At 34.4% G+C, this 16,281-nt stretch overlaps 1 protein-coding gene across 1 annotated transcript in view; it reads right to left on the bottom strand.

The window, feature by feature from the left end:
* Nucleotides 1–13,005, bottom strand: part of LOC128205550 (scavenger receptor cysteine-rich type 1 protein M160-like) — a 37,963-nt gene extending 24,958 nt beyond the window's left edge. Inside the window, exons 1-17 of the mRNA XM_052907283.1 lie at nucleotides 12,898–13,005; nucleotides 12,373–12,536; nucleotides 11,860–12,004; nucleotides 11,514–11,659; nucleotides 11,044–11,191; nucleotides 10,691–10,857; nucleotides 8,558–8,705; nucleotides 8,139–8,287; nucleotides 7,874–7,957; nucleotides 7,446–7,601; nucleotides 6,610–6,766; nucleotides 6,249–6,394; nucleotides 5,808–5,955; nucleotides 5,408–5,580; nucleotides 4,043–4,190; nucleotides 2,425–2,582; nucleotides 111–261 (exon numbers count right to left, since the gene is read on the bottom strand). Coding sequence (XP_052763243.1) covers nucleotides 111–261; nucleotides 2,425–2,582; nucleotides 4,043–4,190; nucleotides 5,408–5,580; nucleotides 5,808–5,955; nucleotides 6,249–6,394; nucleotides 6,610–6,766; nucleotides 7,446–7,601; nucleotides 7,874–7,957; nucleotides 8,139–8,287; nucleotides 8,558–8,705; nucleotides 10,691–10,857; nucleotides 11,044–11,191; nucleotides 11,514–11,659; nucleotides 11,860–12,004; nucleotides 12,373–12,536; nucleotides 12,898–12,920 — 2,411 coding nt within the window. The 5' untranslated portion in view covers nucleotides 12,921–13,005. The remainder of the gene's footprint in view (nucleotides 1–110; nucleotides 262–2,424; nucleotides 2,583–4,042; nucleotides 4,191–5,407; nucleotides 5,581–5,807; nucleotides 5,956–6,248; nucleotides 6,395–6,609; nucleotides 6,767–7,445; nucleotides 7,602–7,873; nucleotides 7,958–8,138; nucleotides 8,288–8,557; nucleotides 8,706–10,690; nucleotides 10,858–11,043; nucleotides 11,192–11,513; nucleotides 11,660–11,859; nucleotides 12,005–12,372; nucleotides 12,537–12,897) is intronic.
* Between the last annotated feature and the right edge of the window lie 3,276 nt (nucleotides 13,006–16,281).

Raw genomic sequence — 16,281 nt, 5'->3', positions numbered from 1 at the left:
TAAATATATAACTATGTTTCATACATATCTTTTTAATTTACCTTTTAGTGGATTATAAAAAATACATCAGGTACCGACAGAACATTACATGAAAATAAAACAAAACCTACGTCGCAAATGAGTAGCCTAGCATGTTACACATGACAACTTCGTTTTCAGCTGTAAGATCTTCAGCGCAAAGATAACTAGTACACCCATCTTTTGTTAGTTTGACATATCCCATATACTTCGTCAATCCACCGTCGAGCTGAATAGGAGACACTGAAATGGCAGCAGCGACAGGTTAATTATGTATTATATTTATTTAATATTTAAGTACAAAACTGAGATTAAACCACCAGGCACATGGCGTCATTGACATCGGATAAATGTTCGGAGCAAACATAAGAATGTAAACTTTTGTGCTCACTCCTTAAAACTCTGATTCGGTCCTCGGCTTTGGTGTATGCCATTAAGGCCTGAAGGTCATTTTGAGTTTGAATCGATTGTTACATAAAGATAAAAAATGTTTTTGGTTCATTACATAAAATAGGTACGATTTAATGCATGCACGTGTTCATTTCCATAGGTCCATTGTATTGTTAATCTGGTAAAACAGTCAAAGGCGATAAGTGTAAAGCTAGATATATAATGAGCATATTTAGTAATCTAATTTAATAAATTATTGTCTCTGAAACGAACGCGTTCTCACGTGCGTTCGCATTGTATCGCTGAATGTTATTAATAATAATAATAATCCTAATCCTGAAGAAACCAAACGTTGTACAGTGCAAATTATTTAAAACAAATTGTGCACACGTGTACATGTGTAGTGAAGTGTAGTTACATATGATATAATGTAATGGTATATTAAATGTGTTCCTCTTTGCATACGTATTGTACCGTTGAAAAACGGTCGCTTACCCTAACCGGAACGGAGCGAAAACTGTTTACTCAATACAAGTAACAAATATTAAGGATGACGACTTACCGAGGCAACAAATATAACGTCACTTGCTATTTATTGTAATGAAATAAAAGACGTTGTATAACGTACACAATGTAAACATTGTTGGAAGTTCAGTTGATATACAGTTTTGATAGTTTAGTTGTTAAGCATCTAAAATCGAACACTTGGTCGAAATATTTTATAGGGCAGACTGTGTTTGATGTTCATAGTTTCAACCAATGACTGCATCGTATTTTTGAAATGTTTTGCATTAGGTGCTCTGAATTGTATACCTCCGTCTGCAGATGGAGTTGGGATCTCCAATCATAGAAGTACTTTGGGTTTACCTATAGGTTTATTATTATTTGTGTTATTGTTAAGTTTCCTCAAGTTAATGCATACTTTGATAAGATTTACCTTTTGCGTTTTATCTTTATTTAGTATTGTTGGGATAAGAGTGAGGTTTGTGTACATAAACTGGTTTAACCCCCAGTAAATAATATTTTACTGACCGTTCTATGCTGTTCCTAACAATCCATGATAAACATACATAGTGTTTTATATATAGTATGTATGCACTGTGCTGCATGTGGAGTTTTTTCCTGTTCTTTCATGTTTCTTAATTTTGATTTTATGTTCTATATCTTTGGCGTTTACCAAGTGCCATTAAACCGGGTTTATTTTTAAACCTTTTGCTACTGAGCTAGTTTCTGTAGCTTTTCGCATAAATATAAGTGTTGATAAAATTAACCTCCACGATATCAGTCAGTAATTGTCCTGAGACCGTATTTGTTCAGCTTTATGTTACTTGATGAACAAATGGTTTTGTTCTAAGTCGAATAAAATGAAAGAAATAACTTTTCAATACCAAATATATATATTGAAAATGAGCATGGCATACAAATAAATTTGATCAAACATAGACGGTATTTAAAATATTCGTTATTAAATATTAGAATGTGTTCACTAAGTTGAATTTTTTTATTCGAAAGCATTATGAATACGGTCCTCGTTGTGTACGTTTACATAAGTACCTTACGATGTGATCGTGAGTATGTAGTGTAGAATTCATACTTAATAGGTTGGCAAGAGAAAATAGCTAGATGATCAACATTACTTGACCTTAAATGAAAACAATCGAAATGGAATACAACTATTGATCGTAAATTGGCCGCAAATTGTCGGTTACAAAATGGTAAGGTTAAGCCGGAAACCAGTCGATATTTGGTCAGAAAAATAAGTTAGATAAAATTCGAATATTGATAATCGGTCAATACTAGACGGATAGACGTCGGAAACATACTTTTAAGCGTATATTTGACAATATACCAGACAGTCATCCGACGTCGGAAATCGACGCCTTTATAACGTCAATCCATGTGCCTGATAAGATCATCATTATGTCCAACATGGTGTTGTGATGCGATGTGGAAAAGTTGGCAGTATATCTATTCTAAGATAGTCATAATGGTGGTTCATCAAAAATAAATACGTACAGCAGTTCACGCCAGCAGAGTACGAGTCTTCACTGACATAATTGAGTCCCCAATCCGAAGAACGACAGAGGGATATATCTGATTCATCGCCCCGGCATTGAAGATTGCGAAAAAGGTATGAGTCGCCATAGTGTCTTGTGTTTGTATACGCGGCATCACTATAATAATAATAATAATAATAATAATTTTAACAGTTATTAGGATAAAACAATGATGATAAAGAATTATAATAAAAACAGGCAATATCGAAAGTTGCCACAACGGACGCACAAGGCTTCATTGTTAAAGAACCATCGATTTTAAGACTCAAATATAAGCCCAGCTCCGCAAGGAGTAGTGTATTTAAAAAAAGCGTAATGATGAATATGAATTAGCTTTAAACTTAAGTATGGGGTTATGATGGCACCTCATAATTTCTTCATAGTATACATTGATAGTCGCTTCATACAGTTAAATTGAGGGCGATAACTCTGATGTACATATCAAACTAGAAATCATGCGCATATATTACCGCACTTTGGTGGTACACACATCATTGTTTGACATCATTGTTGATTGGGCAGTTCCGATAAATTTGATCACACAAACATATTTCTTACGCATTAAGACATTTCAGGGTACGCATAAATACTTTTTGATTAGAAATCTGACTTTTGCATCGCTGCCGACCCTGAATAACTCTTGACTTACATATATTTATTTATTAATAAAAAGGCAATAATTGTTGTGTTACTGAACCGATTTAAACAGTTTCATTAAAGTTTAAAAAGTTTCATTACTTTTTAACACTTTACTCTCCAGTTCAAATCAATTCAATTTAATATCTTCATTCTTCTTTAAAGTAGATATGCAATAAATACATATGTACAAACTAAATATGCGTTTTTCAGAGCAATGGATTGCACGCCATGTGAATCATACCATATCAAAAACATAACGATGTCCGTATTCTTGTGTCAGAATAGGATTATACAACTACATTCTCGAAGTAATATGACAACATTCGGACTATATGTTTGTAAATGTACAACATCCACAATAACCAAATATATAGTAAGATATTATTCCTACTGTTAATACACATTTGACATAGGTTTCACAACTTTATGTCTAAAGTAACATAGTTATGGCTCCGGACAGTTGGAGAAACATACAAACGGACATATTCACGGACGGCTAAACGCTAAATTTATATCTAAACCTTCGGTTTGGCGGGGGCTAATAGTAAATATATTAACCAAAGACTAAACATACATTGATAGCTATTTTTTCATTATTTAAGAGGCATTAACGCTTGTGTTATTGATCAAATCCAGACGCGTCATCGCTCTTTCGCTTCATGCATAAATTTGTGTGCCGTAATCGTCAGCAGGAATAATAGTTAGACTAACAATTACATATTTAACACTACATGAACATTGTTTGAAACATATGAATCGTATACTTATAGTTCATTAGTACAGAAAGGCCCATAACTCTGGCAAAAATAGTTGTTGGGTTATGCCCACTTTTCGAATGAAGAAATCAGACGAGCGTTTGCGATTACTCAACTCGAATCATGTCCAGTTTCCATTAATTACAAGGTGCATATTAACGCATATGAAACGGTTAATATTACCTTGAGAAGTTGAAGCCAAGGAATGAACATATCCCATCAACAGTTGTCTTGTCGTAGAATGATCCAATTTTTCTCCAGATATTTTTATATTTTATTTCAACCTCGCCATCAAAATTAGTTGTTCCTCCAACGAGACGAATTTCAGAATCTGGAAATGAAAACAATTCATATTTATAATTGTTACACCTCATTTGCATATTTTTTAACATATAATATAAAAAACGTAGCATCATCAGGTCACGTTGAAGGGTAACAAACTATATCATGACTTCAATCGGTTCGCTCCCTTGTCGGAGTAAAACTAAATGAAATTAATGAGACTTAAAGGGGCTGTACTCCGTATGATGAAATAGCGAAAAAAAGAAAAAAATAGCCGAAAACTGACATAAACTTGGTATCGATGTGTACAATGCATTGAAACTTACTAATTGAAGTACCACATAGTATACAATTCATTTATTTTTCGCAGTGTGTTCGTATTACCCATTAAAAACGTTTACTTGGTATGTCTACCTAGTAGAATACATTCCTTATGCGTGATTGGCCAGTTGATGTTATCACGTGATATTAAAAAGTTAGGTATATAGCTAATAGTCTTCGTGGACAGTGGATGCAGCACTTGACTGCAATTTTGGCGACCCCGGTTCGAACCCGGTCTCCGAATTGATTTTAGTTTAACAGTTTGGTGTGATTTTTTTACAATTTTGATATCAAAGAGTAAAACATTTTATTAAGTAATTGTCCTGAGATTCGTTACAGAAAAATACTTTTGGTGCCAATCTGGTGTATAGTCCCTTAAGACACAATGAACACAAAACTGGCTAGAAGACATGTTGTTTAGGATACTAAAATGGGAACGAAATATACAAGCGTACATGACTCAATGCCAGCTGGAGTTGATTGGATAGATTAGACAAAATTTATTTTCTAAAATTGTCTTACTTGCGTATCTTTGATATATCCTCGTCTTATTCTTTAAAATTGTGAGGGTTATTCAGAAAAAAATGACTCTTTTCATAGTTTGATCAATTGTTGGATTTACTTTACGGAACCGTGTTTTGGGATCGAAATTACCCCTATGTGCAATGCAGTAACGGTTTAGCTATTCAATTATAAACATTTTTTTTCTGAAATATTCAACCTTGTATTGAACAATTTTTACAGCGTTCTTATATTCAGTAAGATCAACATCTGTGAATATAAACAGATAACATTAAGGTTCGTGACCATCAGCATGTAGGTAATAGTTCATAGATCTAAAGTTCTAAGAGCGTGTTCAAGTTCACACTTCCTTTTGTTTTTTCTAACATGTCTATGTCTAACATATCTTTATTTCTTTATGCTTAAACCTTAAACACTACATACTTAAAACCTTGCAGTTAACAGAAGCTACATCAGTGCCGTTGCATGAAGATTCTTGCCAAGGTGATGATTTACAAGCTGACAAGTCCCACTCCTGTCCGGTGCAGTTAGTGCTGTTGATAATGTTCGATAGGTTTCCTCTTCCAAACGTCGAGCCAGTTAAAACAGATGCGTTCCTAAAACATGTTAAGTAATTATTGGCATTAACTTGCTTACTCATCCATTTAACCTCTCTGCTGCTTTGCATCTAAAGGTATCCATATACTATATTTGTCATAGTTCTATCAAAAAAGAGTTTTTGCAGTTTGCCTTTTTCCAAATAAAGTAAAACAATGCTTTTGATGCTATTGTAAAAAATGTAGTTTTTGTTCGGTAATTACATGAAAATGAATTTTAAGTTTACCATAAACGTATTCCGGCTTTCCTGCATACAACATCGGCATCATCATTGTCGAAATCATCTGCACAAATAGTTCCCCATTCCCCCTGGTGAAAAACTTCAACTCGTCCGGATCGTTCACTTGTCCCGTTCAACAAACGAACAGTACTGTCTGGTGAAAACCATTACACATAACTTTCATTACTTTTGGTTCGCTTGCATAATAACTATTAAAAAAGTTATACCGATGCTTACAGTCCTTAAAAGTATATTAGACACAAATTTTGAAACATATGTTAGTCTTTAGAAAGTAAAATTCAGTGGAAAATGAAAAGAATAATATAACACTTACTTTGTTCACTGAAAGTAACTTACTATTCGTAAATTATATTTAAATCAGCCGAGTGTATTGTATTGAAAATAAAAAGGTAAGAATAAGTAAAACAAAAATCTTAAATGACATACTGCAGGAGATTTGAACATTTGAGCAAGACATTTCTTGTCCCCAAGTATTGGAATTGCAGTCGGAGAGGTCCTTTTCATTTCCATCACATATAAGGCCATTTATCGATGGACTTTTCATCGTGTAGCTCGGTGACAAAACGTATCCACTACAGAAGCAATACTGCCGTTAATTATAGTGATATTTCCGGTAAAAATAAGTTCATATGTGTATTGCATTAACTAAAAAAGGTCCAGAATTATTCATAAAATCTGGCCCCTGGATACATGTGTATTGTATTTAACCACAAATATAAAAGAAACGTAACTTACTGACTTACAGAAAAAATATACTAAGTAAATAGTAAAGACGTTTTATACGTGCCTTTGAGTAAAACCGATTTTGTTGCATATCATGTTTGCTTCAAACGTTGTAAAATTGCTATTCGTGCATATTCCAAACCATGTGCCATTGTAGAGAGCCTCGACTCGACCAGACTTGATAGAATTGCCATCGGTCAAGCGATACATTGTATTCCTCCCTAAGATTAATACGTGCAGTAATTGAAACGCAAATGTTTAAGATCTTTTTAAACGCTTTTGCATTCAGATAACTGTGTATTACTGATTACTTGAGTTATCTAGTCCTTTGATAGCTTATCTAGTCTAGAATCGTCAAACATTGTCAATTAAATCTACATGGTTTTGCATGAGCTATTTTTATAACTGAAATACGACAATTGAAAATGTGTCTTAACGTATTTTGTTTCTGAAGATGTGCGTGTTTGACCTTCTTCCATGTCACTGACATCAACATAATATTTGCAGTCAAATAAATCTATAACTAATATTTCTAACTTACAAAAATATTCATTTTTAGATCTGTACCTGCTTGTAGTGGTTCGGTTATAAATATGCTCATTAGGCAATAATTGGAAACAATTCATTCATGAAATGCGTAGATATCAAGTTGGAGCGAAGCATATACACACATACAATAAAATGTGTTTTAGAATTAAGATTAAGAATTGGTGTGATTTTATTTGAAATCAAATTATGCTTAACAGTTTTTTAATGTTTTACTTCTACGAGATATGCAAGTTGCCATTAGAACCTTTAGAATACCCTACACGGGCACTTATTTCCGTACTTGGTTTATAACGATCATTGTATTGTTTTCTGGTTATACAAATGGGCAATTTGTAATACAATTAGACATACCACAGTTGATTCCGACGTATTCATAGACACTATTGCAACTTCCTGTATACCACATTCCGCTGGTTGGAATACACTCAGTGATGTCTGTTTCGTTACCATGGCAACCGAGACTACCGATGCATCTTCCAGGAGTTACAAATGAATAACGCCTATAGGCTTGTCGAAACGATGGGTTTCTATATAAAATGTATTTATTTAAAGGTACTTAAATAAGAAACAAAACATTTTTATTCAGCAATTCAATAATTGATTAGTTAGACAGTACATTATTTCCTCGAATATGGGCATAATTATGAAATAACTTCTAAACAGCTTAGTAGAGATTAATAACAATACAAAGAAAGACATTCAAACTTGCTTAGTAGGGAATCCAAGACTAGTGCAGAGAACCATAGCATCCTCTGTACTGAAATAGGATTTTTTTATACCATACCATTGGCCATTTAAGTATACTTCAACAAGGCCAGACATGAAAGTTTGACCTCCTTTTATACGAACTGGAGATCTTGAAACTGCAAACAACAATGCAATGATAAACAAACTCTCTTGCTTTGAAAGGGATGTACTTCTTTAAACAAATGTAATTTACTGTTCATCAGTTCGCTAGTGGATTTTGCAGAGAACAAGTGCACCTACACAATTATACCAATAGAGAATTTCAAGCTGCATTTATATTTTTAGCCTATGACATACAGCAATTTATTCCAATGTCAGATGTGCAGGAATCGGCAATATCGGTATATTTGCAGTTTGCGATGTCCGTTTCATTTCCTACGCACTGATAACCATTTTGTTTTAGTGTTCCATTCCCATATCGGCCGTCGGTGTAAACTGAGATATTTCTGTTTAAATAAAGAAATAGAACCAAGTTCGCTAGAAGTATACATAATGTGCATTTCGTAATACATGGAACAGACACTGGAAACTACAATAAAACACCTAGTAGTCTAACATTGAAACGAAATCCCTGCCAAGAGGCATACACACATTTATCGTGTGTGTTGTATTTAATATGTAAGACTCCAATTTGGGTTAATTAATTATTGTTTATTGATGGACATAATTAACAAACAATTTGTGTTCATGATGCCATTCTTTCAAACTCAAGTTACCCTCTTTGAAATCCAAGAGTGTTGCAAATCACTAGAGCAGTATGATTATCGACACCGTCAGAGCACACCGTTTCCCAATTAGTTCCATTTAGAATTTCAAGGCGACCAACAAAGTCGGCAGGACCATCCTGAAGACGTAGTTCCGAGACTGAAAATATTTTTTCGCATAAATATGGAAATATATAACAGCTTATTTCCACCATTATTTTGCTTCGAAATGAAAGTCTGGTTATTTTGCACATTGAAGCTTTCAAACTTATTCATATAAGAATATATCAATTGAACTTTTCGTTTTATGTTTCGATCAAGCCACCTTTTTTTAATTGTTCGCAGAAAACTCCCATCACACTTCCATGGATGACTTGAAAGTTTCTAATAAATATAACACTCTTGACTATTATATAAAAAAACTCTTGGTTAGGTGAGCTAATTTCGAAAACATGTTTAAATGATAAAATGGTTTATATGGTTCCAAGCGAAATTAAAAAAATGAATATTATTAGCAATTATCAAATTACTATATTGCTTCGAGAGACACATGAAGTTTGCAACATATGTAAGTGTATATTCAACAAGCAAATTGTTTGAATTGATATCCCCCGCCTGATTGGGCTAAGTCAAGGAATGGAAAGCAATTGTCGATGACATATATATAGTTTGAGTTTGAATGTAACTGATTCAAAGAAAAACAAATATTGCATATATATATATAACATTTAGAATTGACTAAGAAACCTAGTTTATGACTCCATGCTACTCTGTTCCAAACTTATCTAAGATTTCATCAAGGCAAACATTCTGATCAAGTTTCATGAAGATTGGTCCAGATATATGCAATAAATACAGCCTCTAGAGTGCCCACAAGGACTTTTTTAAGATTTGACACAGTGACATCAATTTTGACCCCACATGACCTACTAGTTTCAAACTATTCCAAGATTTCATCGAGGCATTCTGATTAAGTTTCATGAAAAATAGAGCCTCTAGAGTTTTCCAAAGATTTCTGTAAGATATGACCTAGTGGCCTAGTTTTTGACCCATTAACCCACCTTTAAAACACAGTCTAAATTTAACCTAAGAGAACATTCTGACCATGTTTGAACTTAATCAGACCAATCACCACCATAAAATAGTTTTGGACAAGAATTTTGAAAAAAATTGACCTAGTGACCTAATTTTTAATCACATGTGACCAAGTTTAAAACATATGCAAGAGTTTATCAAGGAAAACAATCTGATCAAGTTTCATTAATATGAGACCATACATATTGCCCTAATGTGTTTCAAAGATTTTTCTAAAATTTGACCTAGTGATCTAATTTTTGACCCCATATGCCCCACTTTTACAAGCAGTCCATATTTCATCAAGGGGTAAATCAAGACCAAGTTTGAGCATAATCCGACCAATCATTTCCATTCCGGACAAAAAAATATAAGGTTTGACCTTGTGACCTAATTTTCAATCATATTGGACCCAGTTTTAAATAGGTCCAAGATTTCATCAAGAAACACTTTCTATTTAAGTTTCTTGAATATTTGACCATGAAATCTTCGATTCGGCGGGGGGTTATTATTTGATCTTTCCTTAAACTATAGTCAAAGGTTTTGCACACTGATGACACCTAGACTATATCAATACCTTTGTCAGACAGACAAACGAGTTAAACTATTGAAACTGGTCAGTGTTATATGAAAACACCGTGGATATAGAGTCGAATAGAATATCCGAATGGTCCGTTAGCTTACACAGCGGTGTGAATGATAGTGCGTTCGCTTCGGGTGCGAAAGGTTGGGGGGGGGGTTCAAACCCCGTCCGCGTTAAACCGTAAGACGTTTAAATATTGTACCAGTAGCTCCCTAGCCTTGCACTCGGCATTAAAAGGGCAGAACTGGGAAAATGGTGTACTCAGTACTGGTTCAACCCAGGAAAGTTGTATTCCGATTATCGGTGCTTTACACCGAGCACGTTTAAGAACCAAGAGGTATCGCACCCTTACCTCTTGTATCACAATATCAACATCACTCTACAAAAGCGTATTTTCAATACACAAATACTTCATGCATATGCATTTTTAAAACTAGTTTACTAGATGACCTAATTTACTTCGCCGATTTCAATGTAAAAAGACTTACAACATTCAACAGCAGCATCCTCGTTGTGATTGCAGTCCGTTTGTGAGAGCCAATCGCTTGATTTGCATTCAGAAATATCTTCTTCGGTTCCAACGCAACGCAGCTCGTCAACGACGATATTACCTTGACCTTCGCCGTAATAGGCACCAAAGTGCGCTTTGGCGTTTCTGCATTATAATGTCAAATATATTGTATAAAATTACATGTAGCAGAATGTTCATATTTTAACCTATACTTTATTGAATCAATATAATCTAAATATTAAATGTTAAAAACTTAAAATGGTGTCTAAATATATTACTGTCTATTGTTTAATACTTATAGTTATACGAACAAACAATAAGAATACCGACTTCCCGCTAAATCCAAGCATGTTGCATATCACTTTGGCCTCCATGTCGTCAAAATTGTCGTCACATATCGTTCCCCATTGTCCTCTGTATTTAAGTTCTACTCTGCCAGAATGCGGACCAGTGCCATTGGCCAGGCGAATAGGCGTTTCTGAAATTCAATGTTACGAATATGCGAGTATAATGATAAGTGTATAAGTACATATAATAATATACACGCCTTTTATCAAAATTTTGTCACAGTTTCTGTGTTTGTTTTGACGTCAATGTCACTCACTGTATAAAGTCTGTGAAAGGTATGATAACTACGCTAGTTGACACGATGCTATGCCATGGTATGTTCTTGTTTACAAGGAAAACTCCTATCCGAAACCAACATTTCTTATCAAAAAGTAAATAAAATGGAGAGAAGTCACCTCGCACTGAAAGTACGCTAATTTTTCAACGCTAACAGTTCGTAAAATCTATCTTACTGCAATTGATGCCAGCAGAGATCCTTGATGAACAGTTAGTTTCGACCATATTACACATGCTCAAGTCTTGTTCCTCGCCTTTACACACGTACGATGTTGTCGAAACCATGGACTGTGAGGAACTCGAAGTATATAATTCTGCACCACTAAAGAATATCGAAAGTTCATAAACAACCTCAACAAGGTTTACTTAATGAGCTTGGCATGTTGTAGTTTAGTTATATAGATAACATATATCTACCTGAAGGGGCAACTGTTAGACACAGATACTACACATTTAATTATCTATTTATGTCATTAAAATAAAGTTTTTTACTTCTTAACATATATAAAATACTGCTCCAACCTGGCACTGAAGCCAAGCATTGAGCAGACCACCTTGGCCTCAGCCGTTCTGAAGGTGTCTTTACAAAGTGAGTTCCATTCTCCGTCTATTTGGACTTCAACTCGACCTTTGTGCGCATTTCCACCAAACAGGCGAGTGGGTGTTTCTACAATGTATAAATTTGATTTTTTTTATCATCACAACTTAAAATATTTTTTTTGGTAAAATTCTACTAAACGCTGCTGCTTACGCTCGTCTAATTTCTTACTTTTAGGCATAACTTATATCGAATACCATTTTATTCTGAGTGGTTGACCCAACGTAGACATACATTATATATATATATATCATGTTAATGGAAAACAACAAACTTATAAAAAGTTCTTGACTTGTATGCAATGGTGACATCGTTGTACCACTCCAATGGTGGCAGCAAGACAGAAGATGAACGGTATTTCATTTCTATAAACGAGCTACAGGCTTATAAAAATAATTGTACATAGCAAGCCAGAAATATCCGTTCACAAATCTTACGGCAGTCAACTGATATGTCCTCGTCATGGTTGCAGTCACTTTTTCCCCATTCGCTGTGTTGGCAGTCGGAAATGTCGGTTTCGTTTCCAAAGCACTTGATGTCATCAAGCCATATCGTTCCCGCCCCAGGGCCGTACACCGATGCCGGAATAAACCTTGCATGTCTTAAACAATAAAGTTAAAAATAGCTTGAAATAGGAAAACAAACACACATTAAAGTGATGATAGAAAATTAATTACAGTTGTCCTTATTATTTACACAAGAGCGTTAACTTAATGTGTAAAATATTTCTGTCGGATCCATCTGCATACGACTATAAAATTCCCGAAACGTTCGTACTTTAAACCGTCAGTAAACTTAGTTTAATATGTTAAACTATTTCTCCCTCAAGTATTCGATTAAGACGAAAGTTTTCGAAATAAGCGTTATTACCTGTTTCGAAAATAAAATTTAATCCGAAAGAGCTCTAAATGATACTTTGTCGTCAGATCGTTCATTGAATTGAAACAAATAAACATTAATACCTGTCGTCAGTAAACCCTATCATTTTGCAGACGACCTTGGCACTTGCGTTGTCGAATTCATCATCACAGACCGTTCCCCACTCCCCATCGTGTTTGACCTCTAAGCGACCGGTGTTAGGTGTCCGTCCACCGAATAAACGAACATCCGTCTTAACTTCCAATAGGGATCATGGATTTATATATTAAATTCGACTGAATATATATTAAGGTTTAATTATTTGTATGGTGTATGGTTTTCAACGTATGAATATATGCAGCACTTGACTGCAATTTTGGCGACCCCGGTTCGAACCCGGTCTCCGAATTGATTCTATTTTTACAGTTTGATGGGGGGTTTTTACAATTTGGATATCATAGAGTAAAACATTTTATTAAATAATTGTCCAAAGATTCGTTACAGAAAAAAAAAACTTTTTTGGTGCAAATCTGGTGTACAGTCCCTTAACGACACAATGAACACAAAATTGGCTAGAAGACATGTTGTTTAGGAAAATAAAATGAGAACGAGATTTACAAGCGTACATGACTCAATGCCAACTAGAGCTGATTGGATAGGTTAGACAAAATTTCTTTTTTAAAATTGTGCTTCTTGTGTGTCTTTGATATATCCTTGTCTTATTCTTTAAAAATGTCGTTTTTGTTAGTTTGATCAGTTGTTAGATTTACTTCACAGAATAGAGCATTGCGCATTGATTTTCTAATTAAATTGGAAATTAATTTTTAGCCTAAAGAAGAGACATCAATGTATGCACTTGTTTTTGGACCAATGATCTCAGTTGTTGTTTTATTTTTTCAAATGTTCTCCTTTTCATGTATTTCATAGAACATTTAGATAGCTTACATTTTCAGAAACGATTCAGACAATGTTTCGTTTTATTATTTGCCAGTAAACATAACTGATAAAACGTTTTTAGTATAGATAGATCCCGCGTTTCTAGACATTTTCAGAGCTCAGACTGAGCTATCAAGGATAACATATTTCTTAAGCCACCATCAGAATTTGTTTGCTGCGACGCCCTAATTTGGATAAAATAATACTCGTATTGGTCCACAAATAATTGCACCCTTTTACATGATTTCTACAGAACATAGAAACTTCCTTCAAGCTTCGCGCTACACTTCGGTCTCTTCCATTTCCTAAATAACTTCGAAATATGTAGAATTACATATCTACACTTAAACACATACCTTGCTTCATTAGAACTTACGGCAAGAGATTGATAATACTTCAGCACAGGTCAAGTTATCCGTTGAGCAAGTGGAAATGTCATCTTCCAATCCACTTCTACATGTCACGGACATCTTTTCTATGTTATCGCTGTCTGGTGCAAACCATGTACGCACAGATCTATAACAAACACACAATTAAGGTAGACGTTGAGACTTAGATTTTCAACAGTACTACAAAATAAAAATTGAACTAATGTGTTTCAAAAACGTGTTGCGTTTAATTCAAATAACAACTTTCAAATTGATGATAACATATGTTTATGTGTAAATAATATGTTACTTTAATAGACAAGTTAAGTTGTTACCTGCTACTAAACCCCATCATGAAACAGAGTACTTGAGCATTGTTTATATTTGTGATTTTTCTATCACTGTAACACATCCGGTTCCACGTGCCGTTTTGGTAAACCTCGGGAATACCAGTGACTTTATTTGTCATCTCGGCTAGTCTAACTGGTGTATCTAAAACAAAAAAAATCAAGATAAAGTATGAATATTCTTGATAATCAAAAAGTTAGACGTCAATCTATACATGAACTTAGACGTCTAGCTAAACGTAAGTGTGAGTGATGCAGTTGAGTGCGTAAGTTATTTGTGAGACTATTTACATGTGTAAGTTATGATTCACTGGTAATTGCATATATTTCTTTCATTTTTCTTTTAAACACGTTTTTAGCATGTCCAGTGTACACATTTCTGTGATGAAGTGCACAAAAAGAAGTAATGCACATACCAGAAAGTAGTTCGCAACATATTGATGGTACTTGCAGATGATGAACTAGTTCCTCTTCATTTTAAAAATCAAAATTAACGGTTATTGGTTAAACTCAAATCAGTCAGTTTAGGTGTTCTAGTATTATTATACAAACATTACATGAATGAAATACATGTTAATATTAATTTTGAAAAAAGATCATAAATCATACTGCATCTGACAAAAGCACGTTTTCCACTAGCACAGGAAAGTTCGGATGACTGAAAATCCGCTAATTGACACATTTGGTAATCTTGTTCATTTCCAGCGCACGTCATATTTTGTACATACACAGGCGTTGAAAACGGCGGTTTGAAAACGTCTATACTAGAAATCACGTGTTGCCTGAAATATGGAAATTTGACATATAACAACTCTAAAGATATAACTATTTTTCATACATATCTTTTTAATTTACCTTTCAGTGTACTCTAAAAAATACATAAGGTACCGACAGTACATTACATTAAAATAAAACAAAACCTACGTCGCAAATGAGTAGCCTAGCATGTTACACATGACAACTTCGTTTTCAGCTGTAAGATCTTCAGCGCAAAGATAACTAGTACGCCCATCTTTTGTTAGTTTAACATATCCCATATACTTCGTCAATCCACCGTCGAGCTGAATAGGAGACACTGAAATGGCAGCAGCGATAGTTTAATCACTGAGATTAAACCAGCAGGCACAAGGCGTCATTGACATCGGATAAATGTTCGGAGCAAAAAAAAATGTAAACTTTTTGTGCTCACTCCGTAAAACTCTGAGTCCGTCCTCGGCTAGAGTGTATGAGAGTTTGGTTTGTGGTCAACAACCCGGTCAAAAATATTTCCTCCGGGCACTACCGTTTCCCCCACAACACAAGACGACACTCTTGCATAACATTATATCAACGAGAGTGATCAACATAATGCTGTAATAACGTTTTTTCACAATCGTTAAAAATGATAAGTTTAAACTTTATATATTTAGAGGTATTTGGTTGGTGAATATGCAAAAATCGTTCGAGGATGCCATTAAGGCCTGAATGTCATTTTGAGCTAGAAGGCGATTGTCACATAAAGATAAAATAGGTACAAATTAATACATGCACGCGTTCATTTCCATATGTCCATTGAATTGTTAATCTGGTAAAACAGTAAAAGGCGATAAGTGTAAGGCTAGAAATATAATGAGCATATTTAGTAATCTAATTTAATTAGTTATTGTCTGAAACGAACGCGTTCTTGCGTGCGTTCGCATTGTACCGCTAAATGTTTTACTTCGATTGGCTCTTAACAAAAAGGTTGACCCTAAGGAAGTCCTAATCCTGAAGAAACCAAACGTTGTACAGTGCAAATTATTTAAAACAAATTGTGTACACGTGTACATCTGCAGTGAAGTGTAGTTAGATATGATAT

Source organism: Mya arenaria, chromosome 2 (genome assembly GCF_026914265.1).
Source record: "Mya arenaria isolate MELC-2E11 chromosome 2, ASM2691426v1".
Classification (NCBI taxonomy): Eukaryota; Metazoa; Mollusca; class Bivalvia; order Myida; family Myidae; genus Mya; species Mya arenaria.
Note: the sequence above shows the minus strand (reverse complement) of the source record. Positions and strands in the feature narration are given on the sequence as shown.